This window comes from Hoplias malabaricus, chromosome 4 (genome assembly GCF_029633855.1).
Source record: "Hoplias malabaricus isolate fHopMal1 chromosome 4, fHopMal1.hap1, whole genome shotgun sequence".
NCBI classification, from domain to species: Eukaryota; Metazoa; Chordata; class Actinopteri; order Characiformes; family Erythrinidae; genus Hoplias; species Hoplias malabaricus.
In genome coordinates, this window is record NC_089803.1 from 17012980 (window position 1) to 17037879 (window position 24900).

General features: G+C 42.4%; 1 protein-coding gene across 2 annotated transcripts in view; it reads right to left on the minus strand.

Annotated features, from left to right (window-relative positions):
- Positions 1-24900, minus strand: part of tspan17 (tetraspanin 17) — a 47975-nt gene that overhangs the window by 17840 nt on the left and 5235 nt on the right. For both annotated transcript variants that reach the window (XR_010802190.1, XM_066667839.1), the window contains exons 2-4: positions 11269-11319; positions 4380-4526; positions 1443-1613 (exon numbers count right to left, since the gene is read on the minus strand). Coding sequence is in view for 1 of the 2 variants with exons in the window: in XM_066667839.1 (XP_066523936.1) it covers positions 1443-1613; positions 4380-4526; positions 11269-11319 (369 nt within the window). In the remaining variant the exon portion in view is untranslated. The remainder of the gene's footprint in view (positions 1-1442; positions 1614-4379; positions 4527-11268; positions 11320-24900) is intronic.

Here is a 24900-nt window from a genome sequence, read left to right on the forward strand (position 1 = left end):
CCACCCACTACTCCAAATTAGTTTCATTTGGCTTCTTTTTCTGATCCAATTCAGGGTCGCGGTGGGTCCAGAGCCTACCTGGAATTATTGGGCGCAAGGTGGGAACACACCCTTGAGGGGGCGCCAATCCTTCACAGGGCAACACACACACTCACACATTCACACCTACGGGCACTTTTGAGTCCCCCTACCAATCCACCTACCAACGTGTATTTTTGGACTGTGGGAGGAAACCGGAGCACCCGGAGGAAACCCACGCAGACACAGGGAGAACACACCACACTCCTCACAGACAGTCACCCGGAGGAAACCCACGCAGACACAGGGAGAACACACCACACTCCTCACAGATAGTCACCTGGAGGAAACCCACGCAGACACAGGGAAAACACACCACACTCCTCACAGATAGTCACCTGGAGGAAACCCACGCAGACACAGGGAAAACACACCACACTCCTCACAGACAGTCACCAGGAGGAAACCCACGCAGACACAGAGAGAACACACCACACTCCTCACAGACAGTCACCCGGAGGAAACCCACGCAGACACAGAGAGAACACACCACACTCCTCGCAGACAGTCACCCGGAGGAAACCCACGCAGACACAGGGAGAACACACCACACTCCTCACAGACAGTCACCCGGAGGAAACCCACGCAGACACAGGGAGAACACACCACACTCCTCACAGACAGTCACCCGGAGGAAACCCACGCAGACACAGGGAGAACACACCACACCCCTCACAGACAGTCACCGGGAATCGAACCCACAACCTCCAGGTCCCTGGAGCTGTGTGACTGCGACACTAACCTGCTGCACCACCGTGCCGACCTGCTAGTCAAATAATGAATGAAAAACCTTGGCTTTTAACATGCCATCACTACGTACATGTTATATATGCTGCCGAAAATTTCAGCACGGTCTACATAACAACACCTTTCTGCATCCCTGGTTCTGTGTGGGGGACAAATGATTTTCAGATGCTGCGCCGCTGTATTTTGGGGGATATTAAATATTCTCGACTAGAATTCTCAGCTGATGACACCAACCATCCCCCCAGCTTCGCCCCCAAACTTATGAAATATGCAATATTTATGTAAATGCTACGTGCAACATTCAAAACTGTATGAGTCTGTATTGAGTTTATTAGAATCAGACACAGCTTCATTAAACAAACACCCATTTTTGTCGCAGAGATCTCCAGAGTTTACACTACACCTTTTACCCCTCAGGTTATCAGTATTATCACTGTGCTTTTACGTAAGCTACAACAGGCATTATCCAGATTCTGAGAGTGGGGTTCATATTCTAAAAAGCTCTAGCCCAAAGAGAGTCTTTGTTTAAGGGTCTACCTCTCACCCCTAATCCACATCAATATAAAAGAGAAGGATGTTGTTGTGCTGTAGGGTGAAGGGCATGAGCAAGGACTCACGTATTCCTGTGCAAAATCGATGAGGTTCTGCAGGTCAATGTCGTCTCGGTACGCTTTGACGTTGTTGTTGATGAAGAAGTTCAGCTGGTCCTTGATCCAATCCTTAAACACAAAGGCCAGGATTCCCGCCGTCAGCTCCAGGAAAAAGATTAGTCCCAAGAAGACGGAAAACTGGAGGAAGAGCACAACGGCATTAACACAATGTTAACAACAATGCGCTAATCTGTACAGAACCTTTCGGACCGGACGCTGGACGTGTACAGAACAGATGGACCCTGAGAATTTCCTGAGGGATGGAGTCTACAGCAGGAAAAAGTGATAATAATGACCAAAGTCAGCCAGAGGTCGTCATGAAAATTAAACCGTGCTGAACACTCAGCTATGTTTCATTGTTTGATTCGGTAGCATTGACAAAACCCAGCCATAGAGAGAGAGGCATCACCAGGGATCTAATCTCCCAATGACAGGGCCAGATATTAAATGACTGCATCACTTGGGAACCCCAGTACTGATCTCCTGCGATGGCTGTAGAAGTTGGGAGCACACAACTAAACACCAGTGTCAACAATAAGTGCAGCTTAATGTAACTGAACTTCTTATAAGGGGCACATGGATACTTCTGAACTCATTCGGGGTGTCACTGCCTGATGCCTGTCCAACTTTGACCATGAAGAAGCACCACCACACTCCAGAACAATCCTGAACGTTTGGGGACTCCTGCTCACCTCCCAAGGAGCCATGTGCATGTCAAAGTGTCTGACCTTCATGTCCACAGACTGACCGAAGAGACTTTGAACAGAACTGTTCATTATTCACCTACTACCTTCTGACATTTCACATTCTGAACACAGCTCTTAACACACTGGATTAGACTAGACTGGACTACTGTACACTCAGTGTAACTCCAATTACTCATACTGCTCTTTGTTTATATACTGCTCTTTGTTTATATGATGATCTCTGTTTATATACTGCTCTTTGATTATATACTGCTCTTTGTTTATATACTGCTCTTTGTTTATATGATGATCTCTGTTTATATACTGCTCTTTGTTTATGCACTGCTCTTTGTTTATATGATGATCTTTGTTTATATACTGCTCTTTGTTTATATGATGATCTCTTTATATACAGCTCTTTGTTTATATGATGATCTTTGTTTATATACTGCTCTTTGTTTATATGATGATCTCTGTTTATATACTGCTCTTTGTTTATATGATGATCTCTGTTTATATACTGCTCTTTGTTTATATGATGATCTTTGTTTATATACTGCTCTTTGTTTATATGATGATCTCTGTTTATATACTGCTCTTTGTTTATATGATGATCTTTGTTTATATACTGCTCTTTGTTTATATGATCTTTGTTTATATACTGCTCTTTGTTTATATGATGATCTTTGTTTATATACTGCTCTTTGTTTATATGATCTTTGTTTATATACTGCTCTTTGTTTATATGATGATCTCTGTTTATATACTGCTTTTTGTTTATATGATCTTTGTTTATATACTGCTCTTTGTTTATATGATGATCTTTGTTTATATACTGCTCTTTGTTTATATGATCTTTGTTTATATACTGCTCTTTGTTTATATGATGATCTCTGTTTATATACTGCTCTTTGTTTATATGATGATCTTTGTTTATATACTGCTCTTTGTTTATATGATCTTTGTTTATATACTGCTCTTTGTTTATATGATGATCTTTGTTTATATACTGCTCTTTGTTTATATGATGATCTCTGTTTATATACTGCTCTTTGTTTATATGATGATCTCTGTTTATATACTGCTCTTTGTTTATATGATGATCTCTGTTTATATACTACTCTTTGTTTATATGATCTTTGTTTATATACTGCTCTTTGTTTATATGATCTTTGTTTATATGATGATCTCTGTTTATATACTGCTCTTTGTTTATATGATCTTTGTTTATATACTGCTCTTTGTTTATGCACTGCTCTTTGTTTATATGATCTGTTTATATACTGCTCTTTGTTTATATGATGATCTCTGTTTATATACAGCTCTTTGTTTATATACTGCTCTTTGTTTATATGACCTTTGTTTATATACTGCTCTTTGTTTATATGACCTTTGTTTATATACTGCTCTTTGTTTATGCACTGCTTTTTGTTCATACGCTGCTCATACTGCTCTTAGTATATATATGCTGCTCTTTGTTTATACGCTACAATTTATTTATGTGGTGCTCTTTGTTCATATGCTGCTCTCAATTAATATACTGCTCTTAGTATATATACACTGCTCTTTGTTTATATGCTGCTCTTTGTTGATATGCTGCTTACTGTTTATACATTGCTCTGTTTATACACTGCCCCCTGTTTGATGTTTTGCTCTGGTTGGCGTGAGGAGACCTTTTCAGTCATTTTTCCCCACTGAAAGTTGCTTCTGCTTGTTCTGAGAGAGGTTTTTCCCGTCACTGTCGCATTGTGATGCTCATATATTGGGGCTAGGAGTTGAAATTCTGTAATGCTGCTTTATGAAAAGAAAATGCTATGGAAAATTGCTAAATACTGTCAATAGTATGAACGTTAATTTAAAACTATTCCTGGATCACTGTCCAATCGTTCTGAAATCTTAATACCATGCAAACATAAAAAAAGGACAACAACCCTTTCTTATTGACAATTAATTGGATCACAGTGAAAATGTATTCTGTCAGTTTATTTTGGTTTTGTTTTTTCCCCTCAGCAATGTTTTTCTGTGTGTAATTTTACATGTATTGTGCAGAGTGGTGTAAGATTCCTTGAGTTTGGGTTTGTAGTGTTCAAACGACTGATTAAACTCATCTTTTCCACATGTGGAAACAAGTGAACCATGAAATGACGCAAGCACCCTAAAAAGAGCCAAACATCTGCAGGAAAACCAGTCAGATATGCAGCACAGGAAGGAAACTCACAAATTTGAGCAGGACTGTGTTTTCGCGGAGCGCTCCGATGCAGCCAGCGAAGCCCAGGATGAACATGACCCCACCCACTACGATGAAGAGCCACACAGGGTCGAAGCCCCCCAGGTCTGTGATGGACGAGATGTTGGACAAAACTCCCTGCAGGAAAAACACACACAGCATAATGAGAGAGGGGCTAAAGATCTCAGACCTTCAGTCTTCAAGAAAACATTCAGAGCATCGTGAGAATTCAGGTTTTACAGTATCAGGAGGACAGTGAGGTTTCAAAACTGCACACGGATAATAACAATAATATTATAATTTGGGGCAAATAAGTGCATATTTATTAGAATACATGATATTCTATGGATAACGGATTCTCCGTAATTCAGCTCATGTATTTGTCTGAGACCACTGCTCAAAGGCATCACACATCCAGTACACACACATTCACTCTGGAAATACTGTACGCACATCAGCAGTTACATTCTCTCTTAATCCCCTTTCCAGGCAGAGATCTTGGCCCGTTATCAACATCTTAAACAGTGATTTATTGACTCGGGAAAAGGCGCTCACTCATTAAAGGTATTAACTTTGCCCAAAAGGTCTCAGACTTAACCAGTGTCAAAAATCTATCCTACATTTAGACAGAGTTCCAAATCTCTCCAAAATGTTCTCACGCTGAGCAAGTGGAACTGCATGCCCAAGCATAAACACTGTGTCTTCTCTTTACACTGGAATATTGGTTAACTACCTTTAAACAGCATTTTCACATGAATACAGTCATAATCAAATCGCATATTTGCGGTTGTTTGCAAATGTTAGATTAAACATTTTTGTTTTGTTTTGTTTCTTTATTTCAACTGAGTAAACGCATCTTCACAAGGAAACTGTATTCAAACTGTGCATATACCGCACGAGAAAAGTGTGGGTGAGATGTGAGGTTGCAAAATAAATATTTAAATAACTGTCATCAAACATTCATTTGTTTTCACATTCATACCCTGCCATTTTCTTATTTTCCACAAACTAATTTATTAAAGGCTCAGCACCAGCGATATGAAAGTGTCAAACAAATAAACACAGTGGGATTTGAGTTCCTAACTTGTGTTTATTGATAGTCAGAAAACATGTTATTTCTTACTAATTCAAGGAATAAGGTTTAAAAGGCCGTTGTCAACTTTAAACGCGCACTTTGGAAAGGACCCTCCGCTCACTCCGTTATCTGTAGCTCATTTCACTGGCGCTTTTCCAACAATATGGGCATGTAAGGACACCAACGAAAGGTGTTCAAGAGCCTCTGTAACATGGAGGTAAACAGGGTGAGTACACTCACTTCGCCTGTTTTAGTTCGTGTTAGTTAACGTTAGCTTGACTCGCTAAACTCGGTGTCTCAGATTATACTCGGCTACGTAGCTGCATTACGGAGGTTTATAGTGTCGGATGAATTCGAGTTCGACTTCGATCACATTTACAAGAATAACGGTACCTCTAAATTTGACTTTAGCTTATTGCTAGGCTATTGTCATGAATAATGTTGGTTATTTAGCTAGATACTGTCATAACAGTCAGTCATAACGGTGTTTTACCGCGGCGTTGTTCAGCTGTTGTCCACCAGTGACGTCACGGTCGCGTTCAAGAATTTCCGTAGCGAGCTCGGGTTTTTCCGTCAATTTAATAAAATTGTCAGTTTTAAAGCAAATTAAGCTGCTATTTTCATTTTAATTCATACTTATATATGTCAGTAACTACAATAATGTGAAATATTCATGGAGGTCCATTAAGTGGTGCTTAGCCTTTAACGTTGATAATTTTATTTTTAAATAATGAAGCAAAATTAGCTGAGAAGTTTAGCAACAAGGACTTTAGGCTGAAGATGGACCCTTTGATGACAGGACAAAGCCCCCACCAGAGCAGGAGCGTGTGTGCTCTTATCATCATGCTACATTTTATATTAATTTGTGGCCTGTTAATCACAGACAGTAAAAGTCCTGGAGAAATGGAAAGATTGGAAGTGCTTTTCTTTTACAGATGCTGCAGTAGTTGACATGTTGGCAAGCTTGTTGTAGTTGAGGGGGTGGCGTGGGGGCTTCTCCAGGGGAAAAGTTTGATTACCTCTGCACTAGAGGGAACTTACAGATGGGACTTTTAGTTTAAATGTATTGGAAATAAATACAACAAATGCTTTTGCACAGGTCACATCTTATATATTGACTTTCTGCCATTTTCTTAAATTTAGCAACTGATTTTAACAGCAGTACAGTAACTGCATTAAAGTGTGCTGATGTGTGTTCTCTGCAGAGGATGTGTACTTTCTTCACCATGAGAACTCCTAAACGTTTGCATAAAGTTGTCTTGTCATGAATATTTTAATGCAAAAATGCATTTTCCAGCGTCTCTGCCAGTGCTCCACTGTCACGGCTTGGACAATGGAGCCAGGGCGGGCAACTCCTTGAGTTCACTTCTTTAGTTTGTGCTAGAGCTAACAAATAATGGAGTTGGCGCCATTCAAAGAGCTTTTTACACTGAGTATAATATTTAAGGATGGAAAAATAAAGTACACCAAGTTTTTTTTAATATATAAATGAACACAGAAATACAAAACATGTCCAAATGGTTTGGACATCACTAATGCCCCTTTCACGCATGCACAGTGATTCCAGGAATGTTCCGGAATATACCCAGAGGAGCTGTATGTGTGAACGCAAACACCCGCGATATCCGTCCCAGACCGTTTTGGCCACTTTGGTTTGGGAAAATACAAACATAACGACGTTGACTTTTTTTTTGTTTTTCATTCATGGCCTTCCCGCTTGTGAAAAGGGGAGAGGGAAGGAATCCAAACACGATGGTTTGCTATGATTGGTTTAACTGCGTGTCTCTAGGGTGGGAATGAAGTGGAATAGCACATAGTGTGCTTTGCTTAGCTTATATGAACCTAAAACTGCAGCAAACTGAATATGTATCGTAGCATGACCTAATGACCTCCCTGCGATGGTGGGTGTATCGTGGACATATTCTTATCCTTTAGGGTCTGATATCGTCATATCGCACACCCCTATTCCTCCTGCATGTGCTACACAGGTGCCGCTCCACACCTAAAAGACGTGTTTCATTTCCCGCTGCGGGAACGAGCCTCACACATAAAACCTCTTGCTGTGCGCTGCATGTGTGAAAGGACCACCCTGGGACATCTCTGCAGTTTCTTTACAGATTCTCCAAGGTTCATGTCTGATCAAAACAAAACAAAACAAAACAAAAAGTGTTGGTTAAAGGGGTATGTTCTCTGGAGTGACAGGCTCTATCCAATACCTTCGGGATAAGATGGAGTGGTGTTTGTGATCCAGAACTAATCCTCCAACATCTGAACCTGGCCTCACTAATGTGTATGTGACTGAATGCAGTTAAAAGAACATAGAAATGCTCCGCATCCGAGTTAGAGGTAAGAGTGTGATAATTGACACCTGCAGTTAGCACAATGCTAAATTGTATTATCAACTTCCATTAGCCTTTTAGCTTTAGTTTCAATGTACCGCTGCCAGAGGTGGTGGGTGCAGGGGTCCTGGTCTGATTGAGCTACCACGAATCAAGCCCTACCTGACTCTGAGGAAGTACGGAATTTGGAAATGAGACTCCCCTGTGGTGAAACTCCAGGGTAGCCACACTTTTAAGTGAAGGGAAGTGATCATCCACACAAACTGGGGAACTTGGACACACAATCATCAACAAAAGCCAAAAAGCAGTCTTGTTGCCATCATTAGCCTGATCTATAATAACACCCAACTAGGAACATGGCTTTAGATCTCCTGCCTCATTAACCATTAATGAAACAATGATTAACAATTAGCGAATGGAAAAAAAAAAACCCCGTAACCAATTAATTCATTATTAATGAACAGGTAATGATTAACAATTAGCAAATCAAAAAGTGCAGCTGATTCATTAATTATTTACACGGTGTTATCAGGGGTTCCTAGAGAGGGGCCGTCATCGATAGCGGGCATTGACGTGCTGTCGACAAGCCTGGGCCCGCTCCCAGCTTATTAATAAGTCAATTAAGTGCTCTAGATTCATTAAGTCAGTTTGAACGTGAGCCAATTTCGTCCAAGAGCACACCACGGCTGACCTTTCACAGAGAAATTGCCTCAGACCTAAAGAGACCTCAGCGCTCCGGTAATCCGTCTCTCTGAGCCCAACGCGCTGCTCTCAGCACAGAGGCAGTGAGCTGGAACTGAGAGAAAACTGCTACCACAATAAATGAATAATGAAAGCCATATGGCTCCAGATTTCCTGGTATCACAGTAATAAAGCCACAATGAGGGGTTTAATAAAACAACATCAGAGTGATGTGGCATGGTAATGAGCTCAGAGCGCTCCAAATGTTTACGTGTTTCATTACGACGGTGAAAAGTCTTTAATATCTTTTTTATTTATGCCCAGTTACGTCCTCGGTTTTCCGTCACTGCCAGTTCCACCCTCGTGCTAAGCCTCCCCCGATCACAGGATGCTACCAAGCTGGAGGGTGAAGGCAGAAGATGCTTCATCAGAGACGTGCAAACACACTTGAAGGAGAACACTACGAGGACAACTCCAGCTCTACATCCAGAATTCATGTTCATAACAACTCCTTTTAAGTTGCTGAAACTAGTTATCCCTCGTATCAAGAGTTTATTAATATTAAATATATTAATTACTGGCTCCCCTGACCATAGAGGTGCAGTCCAGTTCTGCATCTTATTTAGCCACCCACATCAGTGGGTGCTGTGTGTGTTTGTAGTTCACAGGCACAGTGTTTAGAAACTCGTGCAGCACTGCTGTGCCTGATCCTAACTCATACTAACGACAACACCACCTCAGTGTCACCTCTGCGCTGACGATGGTCAATTTGACCTTTGAAGAACAGGGAGAAAGGAGGGTAACAATGTGTACAGAGCAACATATAGACTACAGACTGTAAGTGTAGGACTACACAGTGCCCCTGTACGGTCAGTGGAGATGATAAAATGGACAAGAGGTGGAGAAACAAGGATGTTTTCATGTCATAGCTGATTGGAGAGTGTATATCACACATAACTGAAAGCTAACGTGTGGAAACCTCCGCTTAAATAATCGTGCTCGTGTGAATTCTGTAATAATTGTGACATGCCTATCGTTAATTAAAATCCAGGCCACACCAGTGCGGAACAAAGCCAGTGATAAATGGTAGACATTATTATAGCTACTGATCAATAGGAGGGTTAGGGTCTATTTTAAACCTACATCACACGTGTGAAAGATGTGGTATTTTACATCGCCGTATGACTTTGCTCAGTGTGCTATTGGTAGAAGCTACATCTCGACTCGTGGACAACCGCAACTCAGACTTGCGTCATCCAAACCTTCTGGCACTGCTGGACTATCAGTGTCAATAGCTTCCAAAGACCTAATAACTTCCCTGCAACTCACGTTCGTACAGAAGCACAACACACTCACACAATATCTCACTGGTGGATCAAAGAACAACATCTTTAAAGCATCACTAGGTAGTGTTTTAGCTCACAATTACAGTTTCCAAATCATCGTGCTTCAACTTTTGAAGGAGGATAGGAATCCACATCCTCTCCCACCCACTCCTGCAACTGTAGGAGCCCAAGAGCAAAAATACCAAATGTTACCAAGTGTTGCTTTAATAGAAGATATTCACCCACTCACCACTTACATTACAGTTCACACAAATGTAAAGTTGCAGACTGTAGCACATCTGTTGCAGTGCAACCGATCGACTCCCTCCAACCCATTCATCATTGGTCATTTTCTGACCCCAGGGCCACTGTTGACCGCTCTGTCGTTAAGACTGATTGTGCATTGGCACACCATTTTTCTCCTATCACCATAGCACTGACCACACCCAACTCAACATTAAAATGGCCCCACATTTGCCCGTAAAACAAAGAAAAATGGTCTTCAAAGGTCTTCCCCTTCCTGTAAGCACCCTGGTCAAACGGCACGTTGTTGATCTGACAAGTGAAAATACAGGAAACACATTTTCATGCACAAATACTATTTGCTGATTTAACAGATCAGAGGGAACAATCTTCAAAAATTGGCCTGTGCAAATGCCACACAACATGATACAGAGATTAGTCACACTATTAAAGCAACCGCCCTTGTGTGTGTGGCATTGGTACAAGTGGATCAAACACAGCAGTGCTGCTGGAGTTTTTAAACACTGTGTCCACTCTGTGAGACATTCCACCAAGTCAGAGACCGTAGCTCTGATATGTTGCTGGACAGTACGTGTTGGTCGTCCTCTAGTCCTTCGTCAATGGACACAGGGTGCTGTCGGCTGGGTGTTTTTGGTCGGTGGACTATTCTCAGTCCAGCAGTGACACAGAGGGCTTTTAAAAACTCCAGCAGCACTGCTGTGTCTGATCCACTGGTACCAGCACAACACACACCAACACCATGTCAGTGCAGCACTGAGGATGATCCACCGCCAAAACTATACCTGGGCTCTGAACGACCAAGTGAAACGGCGCAAACAAAGCATGAAGAGCAACAGTCTGTAATTGTAGAACTACAAACTGAGACAATGAACAGTGAATGTAGGGAGAAGGAGGTGGTTTAATCTGTGTTTATTACGTGTGTATTTTAAAACATTCACATTTCATAGTCCTTCTTGAACAAACTTGCAGCGATCCTCTGCTGACAGCTACAGTATGAGCTCAGGCTACAGTGCTTCTTTCACAAGCACAATAAACAACCAGCACATTCTCTGCAGAAAGGCCAGCCGCGCGAAGGAGGGACGCTCGATATCGGCTTCTCGCGATGGTTGCTTAGGTTACCATCCACACACAAAGATGAGGAATCTAAGGCATGTCATGAATCATTCTGTCACTGTGTCTTTGTGTTGCCTACTTGCCTTTTCAGCCCATGCCCAGAGTCCGATGCCCAGGAACGCCGCTCCCAGCAACTGAAACACAACACAAACACACACCATCAGGTTACATTTATACCATTCACGTTATTTACACCATTCAGTCCGTCTGCTCCCACACGTATACAGTTACTCACAGGGATGCGCCCAAAGGGGTCACAATTCTTGAAAAAAAATGGGGTAGGGTGAAGGGTTAGGGCTGCACGACCCGTTAAACACTTCAGATTTTCAGAGTCGTACTTCAAATGCAGGAATATAAATGCCTTGTGAGTCAGATGTATTAGTATTCTCTCCATTAAATATTAATAACCAAGACTTTTCACTTCAGTTACTTGTCTTTTGGTCATTTTAGATGTTTAGCAAACATCAGTTAGTCCCACACCACTGCTGCAGACATTCCGCCGCCAAACCCGTGTGTTTTTGTTAATAATCACAATACCGTCTGTTATACCTTGAGAAAACGAAAGCAAGTTCATGTTTACTGAGAGCAGAGGTTGGGTCTGCAGTCTCCCCGTGCTATGTGTGTGTGTGTGTGTGTGTGTGTGTGTGTGGCAGAGCAGCCTGAGCAGAGGGAGGTGAAGGTCAAAGGTCAGGTATCAGCAGCTTTAATCCCATAATCCCATTCCCCTCCAGCTATGACTAATCCCAGCGGATTACAGCGGGACACCGCTCACTCACACCCTGCTACCTGCTCTGTACAGAGCATACACTGTTCCGCTACCTCGCCCTACTCTTACCGTCTTAAATGCCTCCATCACTCTTCTCCACAGAAACCAAACCAACAAAGATACACTACTTATAAAATGGACGAAAATTCAGACAGAATTAAGGCTAAATGAGGCATTGTTTGGAATTGTTAGGAATGCCTATTTAGGGCGGGTGAATTTCTGGAAAACATAAAATCATGATTTCTCAGGGTCATGAGAGGTGCACGTCTTGCTCCTATCACCGGTAGATTACACGCCAAATACCCACTGATACCTCAGGCTTCTAAGGCAGGGAGTGCAGCTGCATATAAAATGCCCCCTGCTCTGTTCATGGTCATAAGCTTGGTAGCATCGTGAGGCTGGGGGACTGATAGACAGTGGTACTTTTCCAACTTCCAGAGGACATGTTTTACACCTAATCTACAAGCCCACACAGTTCTGGGACTTAGTGAAATATCGATGACCTGCTTTGGTCAAAAGAGGACAAGGGTCAAACACCACAGCAGCATTTCTCCCCCTGTCTAAAGAGCCATGTTCTGAACGGCCGGTTTAAGCGTCTGTTCCTTTAAATGATAATGAGCCACAGCTCAGTTCGGTGTGAGAGCCCAGGAATGAGGAGCCCAAATCAGACTTGGGGCACGTTCATATTAGGTCCTAGATTGGATATGTATCTGATTAATGAGCATGCAACATGAATGTGAACGGTCAGATTAGATGTTCATTCGTCTTTTGCCTGTATGCATTCGCTTAGTGATGTCACCACCAGCACAGGAAGTGCTGCAAAACAACAGTAGACAAGAAGCTCAAGCTGCGTCCCAAATAGCCTCAAACTAACAAACATGTCTACCCAAAGATTCAAAATGCCAGCTGTAAACAGCTGTGTGTCGTAGCAGTCCCTTGTCACTGGATCCCCCAAGATTAATGTTGCTAATGCCTAGTGAGCAGGGTTGGGAAACCAGTGTTACATTTTAAAACAACACATGCTTTTAAGCAGGTAATCAAATCTGTGTTGAGTTCTTTGGAAATAGTAAGTCCTTTATTATTATGAGCAGTATGTTAAGCTGCTTACATGGGCTGTAATGAGATTGGTGGTAGAAAAAACAATGCTTAAAAACCTGGGGTAGCACGAAAGCCTCTGTTATGTAAGTAACAGCTGGTGGTGGTAAAGAGTGTTGCCTAATATATCGCCTCATAGCCACCAGTCTGTTTGCTTGTTTGTTTTCATGGTTCTTAATCAGGGCACATGGTGAGGGGTATTTGTCTCCCAGTCTCTGAGCACTGTGAGCAAGTGTAATCTCGATTATCTCGTCTGTCAGATTATAAGATCACCAGGATCATTGACAGTTAGCTCTTTTAGTGTCTCTAATTCTGCCGTCTCTCCCTCTGAGGAGCCCAACAAAACATGCCCCCATCCCTACTCTCACTTATTTCACGAGCAGGTACTTCCACCTCTTGTTTGAGTTTCTCATATCAGAGCACTGTTAACGGGTGCTAGAGCCAAGTTAAACCAAGCAAACACAAGGAGCACAGAGAAATAAGAGCACTGAGTAAAAAAGAAATGGAGGAGTGAGGAGCAGAAGCTCTGGATTTTAGCCATTTTTGCTTTATCTTTCTCCGCCAACATTTCTTCTAAAACTAAGGGTCTCCCATTGTTGAAATAACAGCCTCCACTGCTCTGAGGGGTCTTTAAACTTGACAGTTTTCCTCAACACTGTGAGCAGAAGAGTGAAAACAGAGGGCGCATACTCTGCCAAACTTGTTCTTGTAGAAGAGACCACTCTGAAAGTGGCGTGATCAGCACGGCAGACATTATTCTCATCACGGCTAGTGTGAATTTGCACGTATATTTCTGTGAGCTGTGATGTACAGTGCAGCTTGTGGACAGAAGCTGAACCCAGACCTGTCATCACTTAACTGAGCCAAAAAACATTTACATAGCCTGCTGACAGCATCTACGACGCTGAGGGCGCTGCTGGAGGCTAAAGCTGTGAAGTTATAGATTTCTCGTCAGTTAATTCTGTCTAAGGATGGAGGACATTCTTTTCCTTACCCATCGTTCTTTCTTCATTCTCCTCTTATCATGATACTGCTCTGCCTTACGCTGTCAACCAGAGGACAGAGGGCAGGTGCCGTGTTTGATCCTTGACTTTCTGGATTCTGGATTCTTGACGCTCTCACCTGTACCGGCTGGGATTCCACCAGTTTAGTTCAGAAACAAGGCCACGTCGTCAGCGGGGGGAGAGGGGTCGTTGCGGAGTCGCTCGTTTCGATGTGGCAGAATTCAACAACACACACATACACAAAAATGAAGCATGTTCCTGTTATATTTTCTTTATATTTATTTATATAACACTCTGTAAATGACCGTGTTTGGATAACACTTTGTTTCTCTGAGCTCTTTCTAGAGCTTCTTCATCTGGGAAATTTTCTATATCACGAACCTGTTTAAGTTGGTGGAAACACAACAAACCGTTTCCAAAAGGGAAATAGTTGTGGTGGGGCAGCTTTTAGATTTAACTTTAAAGTAGAGATGGGTAAATAATATTTTTTTCCAGACGAGTACAAGTGTGTGTATTTTTGTATTTGCCGATACTGATACTTGCGTAGAATTAAGCAAATCAGGGGAATTGAATAATGGTGTAGTTATTTATTAAAAACCTATTTTGTTTTAATTAAAAACTGTATTGTTCACTTCTTATTTATCGTTTTCCCACATTACACCAACAACAATTAGTTTTCCCTGTAGTTAGTAACATTAGATGAAACAAGACAGTTTCCATTATAAGGCTGAGAAGTTCTGCACTTGGGAGTGTTTATGTATTGAGTGTTAATTTAGGAGCAGCAGCCTGATCCAATTCAAAACTCGCGAGTGGAGAATATTTTGTTTGAGGAAAAACCAAGTCGGGCAACGAACAGTGCTCTCACAAACTGTGCGGCGGACTGACTGCTCTCGGGTTCTCCCTGCAGTCCACTTTGCTTGGGTTGCCATCACTGATTGTGAAATAATTCCAGATCACCAACGTTTTGAGTTGTCTGCTCATTAGCGCAGTAACGTGCACTAGGCACAAGGTATCGGAGGGTGGTATCGGTGCCTTATTTGCGATTACAAGTGAATGAACAAAGGTATAGGGCAAATACACAATACCAGTACCTGTATTCATGCATCTTTACTTTAAAGCTACACTAGGTAGGATTTGATATTTTTCTCCTGTAGCTCCCCCTACAGTTTCAGAGTGTAATTGTCATTTAAAGCACTGTCCTAAAATCACAGGAGAATTAGTGGAGTGGTTTCCTACCCTCCTCCAAACGTTAGTGCACTTAGGGGTGACTTTGAGAAAAGTGCTAACCGCTCTTTGGGTGCTGGAATTACACTGTGTGATTGATATTGTCTGTGTTTCAGTGGAACAACGTATTCTGGGTTGATAAGCGCTGGAGTGGGGTTTATGAACTGGAAATAACCATCCAACATCTGTACCTGACCTCACTAATGTTCCAGAGACTGATTGCAACCAAATCCTCACATCAATGTACCAGTATCTAATGTACAGGCTTCTCAGAAGAAGAGGGACAAACCCTCATTTGAGAAGTGCAAAGTGGCCAGGCAGTGTAGGTGGGTCCTGACATAGAAAAGACCAAGTACTGAAGATTCCCATAAGCTCATTGTTATGTAATTTACCATTACAACTGACCACTCGTACCATGCCGTCACACTGACCACTCGTACCCTCCCAGAGCCTCCCAGAGCGGTGTGAATTGTTACTCAGCTTGTCAGATCACTTCTTGTAAACACATCAACGGAAACATCCTCATCTTGGTGCTTTAATAATTGATCAGTCTGTTAAGAGAATGACTCGAGGCTTTCGATAAGAGTGGTTTAGATAGAATGAGTCAGAGTGAGGTCTCAGCGAGAGTGTGTGTGTGTGTGTGTAGCATGCTGGAAAATGGCAAGAGTATAGTGTCCCCCTGAGCAACAGAGAAAGAGGGGAAACAGACATGTGGCTCCCATCTGCCATGTGAACCTGGCGGATATAACTAGAAAACACACACACACACACACGCTTGTGTTCTTTCATTCCTCATGAATATGCACGTGCACGCACACAAACTCACTCTATCTGACCACATGTTCTCATTCTCACGCACACGCTCGGTCCAGTCCCTGGCCTTTGTCCCTTCAGGGAAAGTGTAAGAAACAATAAGGGGGCAGCACAACAGTTGAATTGAGCTCTTTAAGGGGAGCAGGGCATCGGTTCATTCTCATACACTCTGTAAGAGGAACTCGCGCTCAGGCACCAAACACTCGGAGCAGGACACCAACAGAAACAAAATAAAATGTTGAAAAAAAGAAGTAAAGTTGTCGGTCTAAACAACAGCTCAAGGTGTACCAGACCAAAAATAAAAAACAAACAAATGTATTCATGTTTGTAAGTGTGTGTGAGTGAGGGAACAAGTCAGTGAACTTGTATTTGAACTAGTTTAAGAGGCAAAGCACCTCATGACACCACGGGTGGGATGTTGTGAATTTACAGCTAATATAATTACAGTAGACTTGCTACTACATGTGTCTTGAAACCCAACATCCTGGTCAACAGAGGGAAAAATCTCAGTGCATGCCTACTATGATTATCCCCCAATATGATACAGAAACCATGAGCGCAGAGAAGCTAACTATAGGGCTGAAAACCATGGAAACGGCCATGGAAACGTGACTCAATCATCCTACACTTTGTTGGTCATTTTTCTTAGGGTTAGGGGCATCCTGAGCAGATCACAGCATTGTTTTACTGATCTGTATCGGCTTTATTGACCTCGATCCTCTGTCTTCTGTAGGCGGTAAGCTCACTCTCTCCTCCTCCTCAAGCCGGTTGTGACCAATGTGAATGTTCCCTCCAGCACTGGTGTTTTTTTAAATATTTTGTAACGCTTTGTAAAACGTTGTTGTGATCTGACTCTGCTGGCCACCGTAGTCGGGCATCCTCATTTCCCAATACTATTTCCTGTAGCCGTCATTTCAAATGAAAAGCCCTCTGCAGAGTTGTCACAAAGGTCTGAAGCGGCAGCAGTAACTCTGAATATTGAGCTACTCGAGCATTACACTCGAGTGGTATTGGGATTATAGTACTCGCTTTGAAATTAGAGCTGGACAATAATTTAATATCAATTTATAATCACAATATAAAATGTTTCAATAACAATGATATGATTTTTAAAGACATTTTCATTTATTCATTCATTATCTGTAACCCTTATCCAGTTCAGGGTCGCGGTGGGTCCAGAGCCTACCTGGAATCATTGGGCGCAAGGCGGGAATACACCCTGGAGTGGGCGCCAGTCCTTCACAGGGCAACACAGACACACACACACACACACTCACACCTACGGACACTTTTGAGTCGCCAATCCACCTACCATCGTGTGTTTTTGGACTGTGGGAGGAAACCGGAGCACCCGGAGGAGACCCACGCGGACACAGGGAGAACACACCAACTCCTAAGACATTTTCAATATTTTGATATACATTATTTACAGCGTCCGTCACTGCCTGACGTTCATTACAGGGCGAAGTCATCAGTTAACTGCCCCAAATATTAAAGTTGGTTTAAAAATATCGACAAAGCTGAGAGGTTTGAGGGTGATGTCATGTTTCTTGTTTATTGTGGGCAGTTTATCTGTGGCTTTTATGTTGTTTATATCTGTATTATATCGGCTGAAATTTAGAAATATATCATGATATAAATTTTGACCATATCGCCCAGCCCTATTTGAAATGTTCCATTTTTACCACAGCAAATTTATAATGAGCTATTTTTGAAGACACCTTTTGTTTACATTGTTAATGTAAATTAAGCAGCAACTTTGATGCAGGCAATGCCTTATTCAGTGTTGAGCAGATACACTGGACTGATTTTAATAACTACAATGAAGTGTGCACTGTGTAACAGTGGATACTGAATATTTAAAAGACTCAGATCGGTATCAAGGCAATAAAAACGTGATCGATACATCACTACTTAGGAAAATACATATTTTATTTGTATTTAACAATGGATGATAAAGGACTATTTAAGGGTGTACTCACACTAGGCTATCCCTACTGTGTGGAGTACGTTTGACCCCCAAAGTCCAGTTGGTTTGAAAAATGCGAGTGCTCTGTGCTGTTCCTGGGCGCGTTACGCTGAACCTCGCCCAGGCACGGTCCAGTTGGAAGTGTCAGTGTGTTTACTGTGATGTCAGTGCTCCAGCACTCAATGTAAACACACTTAGCGGCAAAGGGGTCACTCCGGTTTACTCCTACAGGGTCTACTGCTGAGGGGCAGGGTTTTCTGGAAGTGTTTGTCAACACTTTTGCTAAAATTCACAACTAGGCACTGCGATTAAAAAAAGCCCTGCGCTACATGATCGATAAATCTATGAAGTATGTGAGAGAGCACTGCTGACAAAATGACTCCAAATAATCCAGAGTGTACAACCCTGAACTCCACTGTGCTGTTGAGAAAAAAATGCATCCATTCAAAATAAAAGTCACAGTCTGCTAACACAAGTGTGCTCAGGTTCCAAACTTTAAAACACAGTGTGAGCTCAGGCCAGCGGCGGAGTGAGGAGAGGGACAACAGTACTCCAGCACTGTATGATTCAATGGGGGCCAGTGTGAGTACACCCTAAAAGCCTCTTTACCACATTATTTTTATAAGTTATAATGTATTTTTAAAGGTGATGGACATTTTAACCCAGTTTTTCTCATTCCCATTCACTACATGAGTGTGCCCCATTACAACAAGACCTTATTGTAACATAGCATAGCAAGTTTGAGACAACCACTAGCATAGCATTCTGTAACATGAGCTATCAGCGATGGCTGGCATTGAGGGGTGATAGTTTTGTTTAATACACTGAGCAGAGAGCAATATAAGACATATATCATTTTCCCTCACCAGTGCTAGCTAAGAGTACATTCAGGATTTCACACCAGAGCCAGAAATTAGCCAGAATACAGAGATCATAGCCCAAAGGAGTAGCAGTGCTGAATTCACCTCAGGATGAAGCAGAGCAGACAGCACTTCACAGACTGACTGCTTCTGAAGATGTTAAAGGAACGCCAAGTAGTATTTTTACCTCAGAATTACAGCTTCAAAATCACTGTGATGATCCACTGCGCTATAAAAGGGAGAACAGAGCCTCTGTTGTTGCTACTCCGGATTCGACGCTTCAGAAACTGCACTATGCTTCTTCTGGAGGAGGGTAGGAAACCACCCCCCACCTGCCTGATTTCAGGGCAGTCCTGTAAAGGTGAATTACACTCTGCAAATACAGGGGTAGCCCGGTTTGCAGTCTAATGTGTTTATGAAGCCCCAGGGTCTGTAAATGAGTAAATAAACAAACTGATTCGGTCTAGTACACTAGTCTTTGTTTTTTTACTTTATTTTTTTCCCCTCAAACATACCATTCCACCTTAAAAAAAACACTGTGTTTAGAACTACGTTTCCCCACAATCGTAGATGTTACCTTTACGTTTTAAAAGATTTGTGAACTTTTATTATGCAAAGTTTACCTCAGAGAGCAGATGATGCAACTTAGAACTTACAATTCAGCCTCTAATGATTTACACCATCCTTTCAAAGGAATTCAAAGCACCCAGTAAACAACAGGAATGATTTATTATCATCCACACAAAAAAAAAACAAGACTCTACAAGACTGTGGGCTGTGCTACCACAGCTATGCAGATGACACTCAAATTTACTTGGCCCTGTCCCCAAATGACTCCGGTCCCACTGTGTAAGTGCCTCTAGCACATCACTTACTGGATGGGACACAAGTTTCAGCAGTTGAATAAAAATAAAACTAATTATTTTATTTGGGAGCAGCACTGAGTGGCAAAGACTGACTGCGTATCTGGATTTGAGAGCCCTTAAATCTATCTAACGGTGTACTAATGGCGTCATGTTAAAGCAGTTACTACACTGAATCATCACTGTAACATGGACTCATCGGCCATTTTATCGGCTCCACTGATCATATGGAAGCTCTTATTAATTCTACATTTACAGTCTGTCGTCCCTGCTCTTTAATGGTCAGGACCTCTTCGGGTATGGCTGGGGAGGTGGATCATACATTGGTAGGTAGTGTCCAACAGAGTGGACAGTGAGTGGACACAGTGTTTAAAAACTCCAGCAGCAACTGCTGTGTCTGATCACATTACATTTTCGGGGCTTGCATTGGGACATCAGCTAGAGGTGAATTGTTTTATTTTATCATAAGCTCTTTGCTGGCGTTTATTTCGATCTACTCCACTGTTTTGTTTCTGTAAAGCACTTTGAATTGCCATTGTGTATGAAAGGTGCTGAATAAATAAGCCTGACTTGCCTTGCCTAAAATACCTGGCGGCATTTCATAAAGCAGGTAAATAGGAAAAATATAAGAGGGAATATCTTGGCGGGCGACCCTCAACTTTGTAATGGCCAATGACACTGGAGACTAGAAAACGTGAACAGAATAATAGACTGGACAATTGTTGTGTCCAGTCAGAGCTACCTGGAGAAGGGGGAAGGTTATTTTTCTCTGTAAATATGATCCACTCTTCTCAGAAATGTCTTTATATACATGAGATTGAGTTTTAAGCTCTTGGAGAGAGCTGATGGAAACACGATGTCACTTTATTTTTTTATTATTTGACAGCTGGATGGAAAGCTGGCTAAAGGCTACTTGTTTTAGCCAGCGCTCGGGAGCCAAAGATGAGGCTAATCTGTGTAGCTGGATACGTTTCGACTCACAGGAGCCAGTGGAAAACGTCAGAGATTCCTGAATACACGCAGCCAAAAGCCGACCACAGACTTAGCCGAGGGCCATTAAACTACACTGTTTAAAAAATAAGAAAAAACAAATAAAGGGTGACTGATTTTTAGAGGATGGGCCGTGAGAGGTTCACATGCTACAAGTTTAAATTCCAGCAAATCATTGCAGACGTTTCTACAACTTAAAAGGCAACATTCACAAGTGTAATCAAAAACATTTGCATTAAACTTTGAGGATGTTTCCTTGCCATTTACAGCTCTCCAATCAGAAACCCCGGTGTCTGTAAATGGATAAAAAAAAAGTGTTTCAAAATGGTATGCTAGGCATTCTCTCAGTGCTCACAGTAGAAAAACATCTGAAAGTTTTTAAAAAGACCTGAAAGTGTTGAAAAGCACGAAGCAAAATGAGGATGTTGCTCTATATTTGGGTATTATTAACTTATTTTTGCTGTAGTAATTACTTAAGACGGAACTTACTCCAAAATCAGGAGCGTGCTAACTGCATGAAAGTAAACACAGACTGAAAGTGCAAAAAAAATAAACTAAACTAACTCGAGTTACAAACGAGTTTCTGTGGTAATTCAAACAGTGAATAAACACTTACAGACAAGTTAAATCTCAACAGTCATTTTTCCCCCTCAAACATACCGTTCCGTATGTATCGTAGACATTGCCTTTAAGGACAAGGACATTGTCACTAATTTTGAACAGAACATATGAAAAAAATTGTGGGGATCTGGAGCCCACCAACTCACATACTGTGAAATAAAGCAACCCAGTCAATTTTTTAATGGTCTGCCCAAGTCTGAAAACATGAGGTTAAATGAGTCACTGTGATAATGTGCTGTGTCTTATGTATATAGAAAGGCCCATCTCCTCGTCCGAGTGTCCCCAATCACAGCGCTGGATTCATGTTTATTTGAGTTAAATGGACGCTGAACTGAGCTGTGGCTCATTATCATTTAAAGAAACAGGTGCTGAAACCACTCTGAACAGGGCTGTTTAGATGTTTGCTTCTCTTATGTTGTGCTCTGGACCTATGAAACATGGAAGTAACACGTTGTTCTAATTGCTGTCCTAAAATATCACACTCAACTTAAACAGACATAAGCCTCAGAAGTCGTTTCCGTCACTGTATGACATTCATTCCTTCATCATTCTTGTCCTGTAACTGTCTAATCGCGGTCTGATTCATGGTCACACTTGTGGACAATGACACACAGCAAATCCACCTGGAAGAAACCCACACAGACACAGGGAGAACACACCACACTCCTCACAGACAGTCACCTGGAAGAAACCCACACAGACACAGGGAGAACACACCACACTCCTCACAGACAGTCACCCGGAGGAAACCCACGCAGCCACAGGGAGAACACACCACACTCCTCACAGACAGTCACCTGGAAGAAACCCACACAGACACAGGGAGAACACACCACACTCCTCACAGACAGTCACCCGGAGGAAACCCACGCAGACACAGGGAGAACACACCACACTCCTCACAGACAGTCACCCGGAGGAAACCCACACAAATACAGGGAGAACACACCACACTCCTCACAGACAGTCACCCGGAGGAAACCCAAGCAGACACAGGGAGAACACACCACGCTCCTCACAGACAGTCACCCGGAGGAAACCCACGCAGACACAGGGAGAACACACCACACTCCTCACAGACAGTCACCCGGAGGAAACCCACGCAGACACAGGGAGAACACACCACGCTCCTCACAGACAGTCACCCGGAGGAAACCCACGCAGACACAGGGAGAACACACCACGCTCCTCACAGACAGTCACCCGGAGGAAACCCACACAAATACAGGGAGAACACACCACACTCCTCACAGACAGTCACCCGGAGGAAACCCACGCAGACACAGGGAGAACACACCACGCTCCTCACAGACAGTCACCCGGAGGAAACCCACGCAGACACAGGGAGAACACACCACATTCCTCACAGACAGTCACCCGGAGGAAACCCACGCAGACACAGGGAGAACACACCACACTCCTCACAGACAGTCACCCGGAGGAAACCCACGCAGACACAGGGAGAACACACCACACTCCTCACAGATTTGAACCCAGGACCCTGAAGCTGTGTGGAAGTAACTCCAGCTGCAGCATCACCACCCTGCCCACTGTATACAGGGGGTCCTCGACTTACGACGTTGATCTGTTCCTACGTCGCGTCGTAAACAGATTTTCAGTGTAACCCGGAACATACATACATACTGTACGTAAATAACACACTGTAAGCACTTATCCTATCCTAACACCTATCCAGAGACGCGTAACCATGTATTCTTCCGCCGCACACAGCAAAAACGAAGTTCGCGTTATGACGTTTACGACGCAAAACCACATAAGTCGAAACAAGGCTTTATACAGTAAATGGGAGATGTGTCGTAACCACGTAACATCGTAACTCGGGACTGATGTAACCCGAGGACCTCCTGTATTACACTATTATTGGAATTATGATTATTATTACTATTTGCCACTGTACAAGTTACTTGTTGCACTTTATGTAAATAATACTGTATATTGCACTTCTGGTTATAGATGCTAACTTCATTCCATTGGCTCTGAACCTGTGTTCTGCACAATGACAATAAAGTTGAATCTAATCTAATCTTATTAAAGAACTATAGTACACATAAAAATAAAGCTACATATTGCTGAATAATATTATGATCCCTATATATTCTGTGATAAATTGTCAAAATATGCTTTTCTGGATTCTTTTCTGGATGTTCCGCAAACACACACCAATAAATATCCCTGGCTGGTATTATTTAAATTAGAGTGACAGCATTTTTTTTTTAAATACACCACTACAGGTTTGATTTTGTCCGTTCCGCTTCCATCCGGCATCAAACCACAGGAGTTTCTGACTACACACACACACACACACACACACACCACATACAGTTTCACAGTGTCAGGATGGATCTTTGCACTTCTTTGTCTTCATTTTCCTCCAACAATGGAAGGCGCACATTATGCAAGGTTACCATTTGCAGGCAGGCGACATTAATGAGTGGTGGGGGTGGTAATGAGCACCACGCCTTCCAGAGGGGGTTACTCACCAAGACCACACAACACACACCATTCATCACCCAACAACAAGAGACAACTCCACACACTGGCTGGGATTCATGACAACGCAAGGCTCCTCCAGGATAGTGAGGATTTCCAAAACAAGGCTTTTTCACTCCCTCACTCTGACTCAGAATCTGTATAAACACCCAGTACAACATGACTCCCATATTCCCGCTAATCAAATGCGATCATATTCCATGTAGTCTACACAACAGTCTCCCAACCCATTTACACAGGAACATAACAAGGAGTTACAGAATGTTTTTGTAGCACTGCTGGGCGATACGAACAAATCAATATCATAATTAATTCAACATTTTACTTTGATAATGAATAATACGTGATTGTTTTGTTTTTGTTTCTTGTAGGGGTGTCTCCCTCAAGTACATCACAGTTATTAAAATCAATTCACGACTGAATATCTCTACAGTGCTATTTCTTTCCTAATATTTTTGCTAATGTTGCTTTGTTATAGGTGAGATTTAGTCAGTTCGATTTCAATTCATTTTCAATTAATTGCCCAGCCATAGTTTGCAGTGCTGTCAACTTTGCAGTAATAATACCCACCCTGCTCCAAGAGTTACATAGTTCAGTTTCTGTACTACTATCTAAAGCTGTAATTTTGTATGTACGAATACTACCTTGATTTCCTTTAAACACATCCTTTTCACTGTAGGAGGGTTTAAAGATTTAAACCACTGTGCTTTTGACTTAGGACCAATATTCATTGATGATCTACTGTTGTACTGGAACAACACAGCATCCTAACAGGCATTTTGGATCACTTGGAAAACTAAGCCTGGAGAGGGAGCAGTAGAATCCAAACTGGAACCCAGAGCCAGGCACCAAATGTGGCCGTCTTTCAGTCCAGACTAGTGCTGCACGGTGTACCGATACTAGAAAAGTATCTCAATGCTTTACAATACCCCATATAATTAGTACCGGTACGTTAACCCCTTTCAGTTCTACCCAAAACACAAATACTCACACATCGAT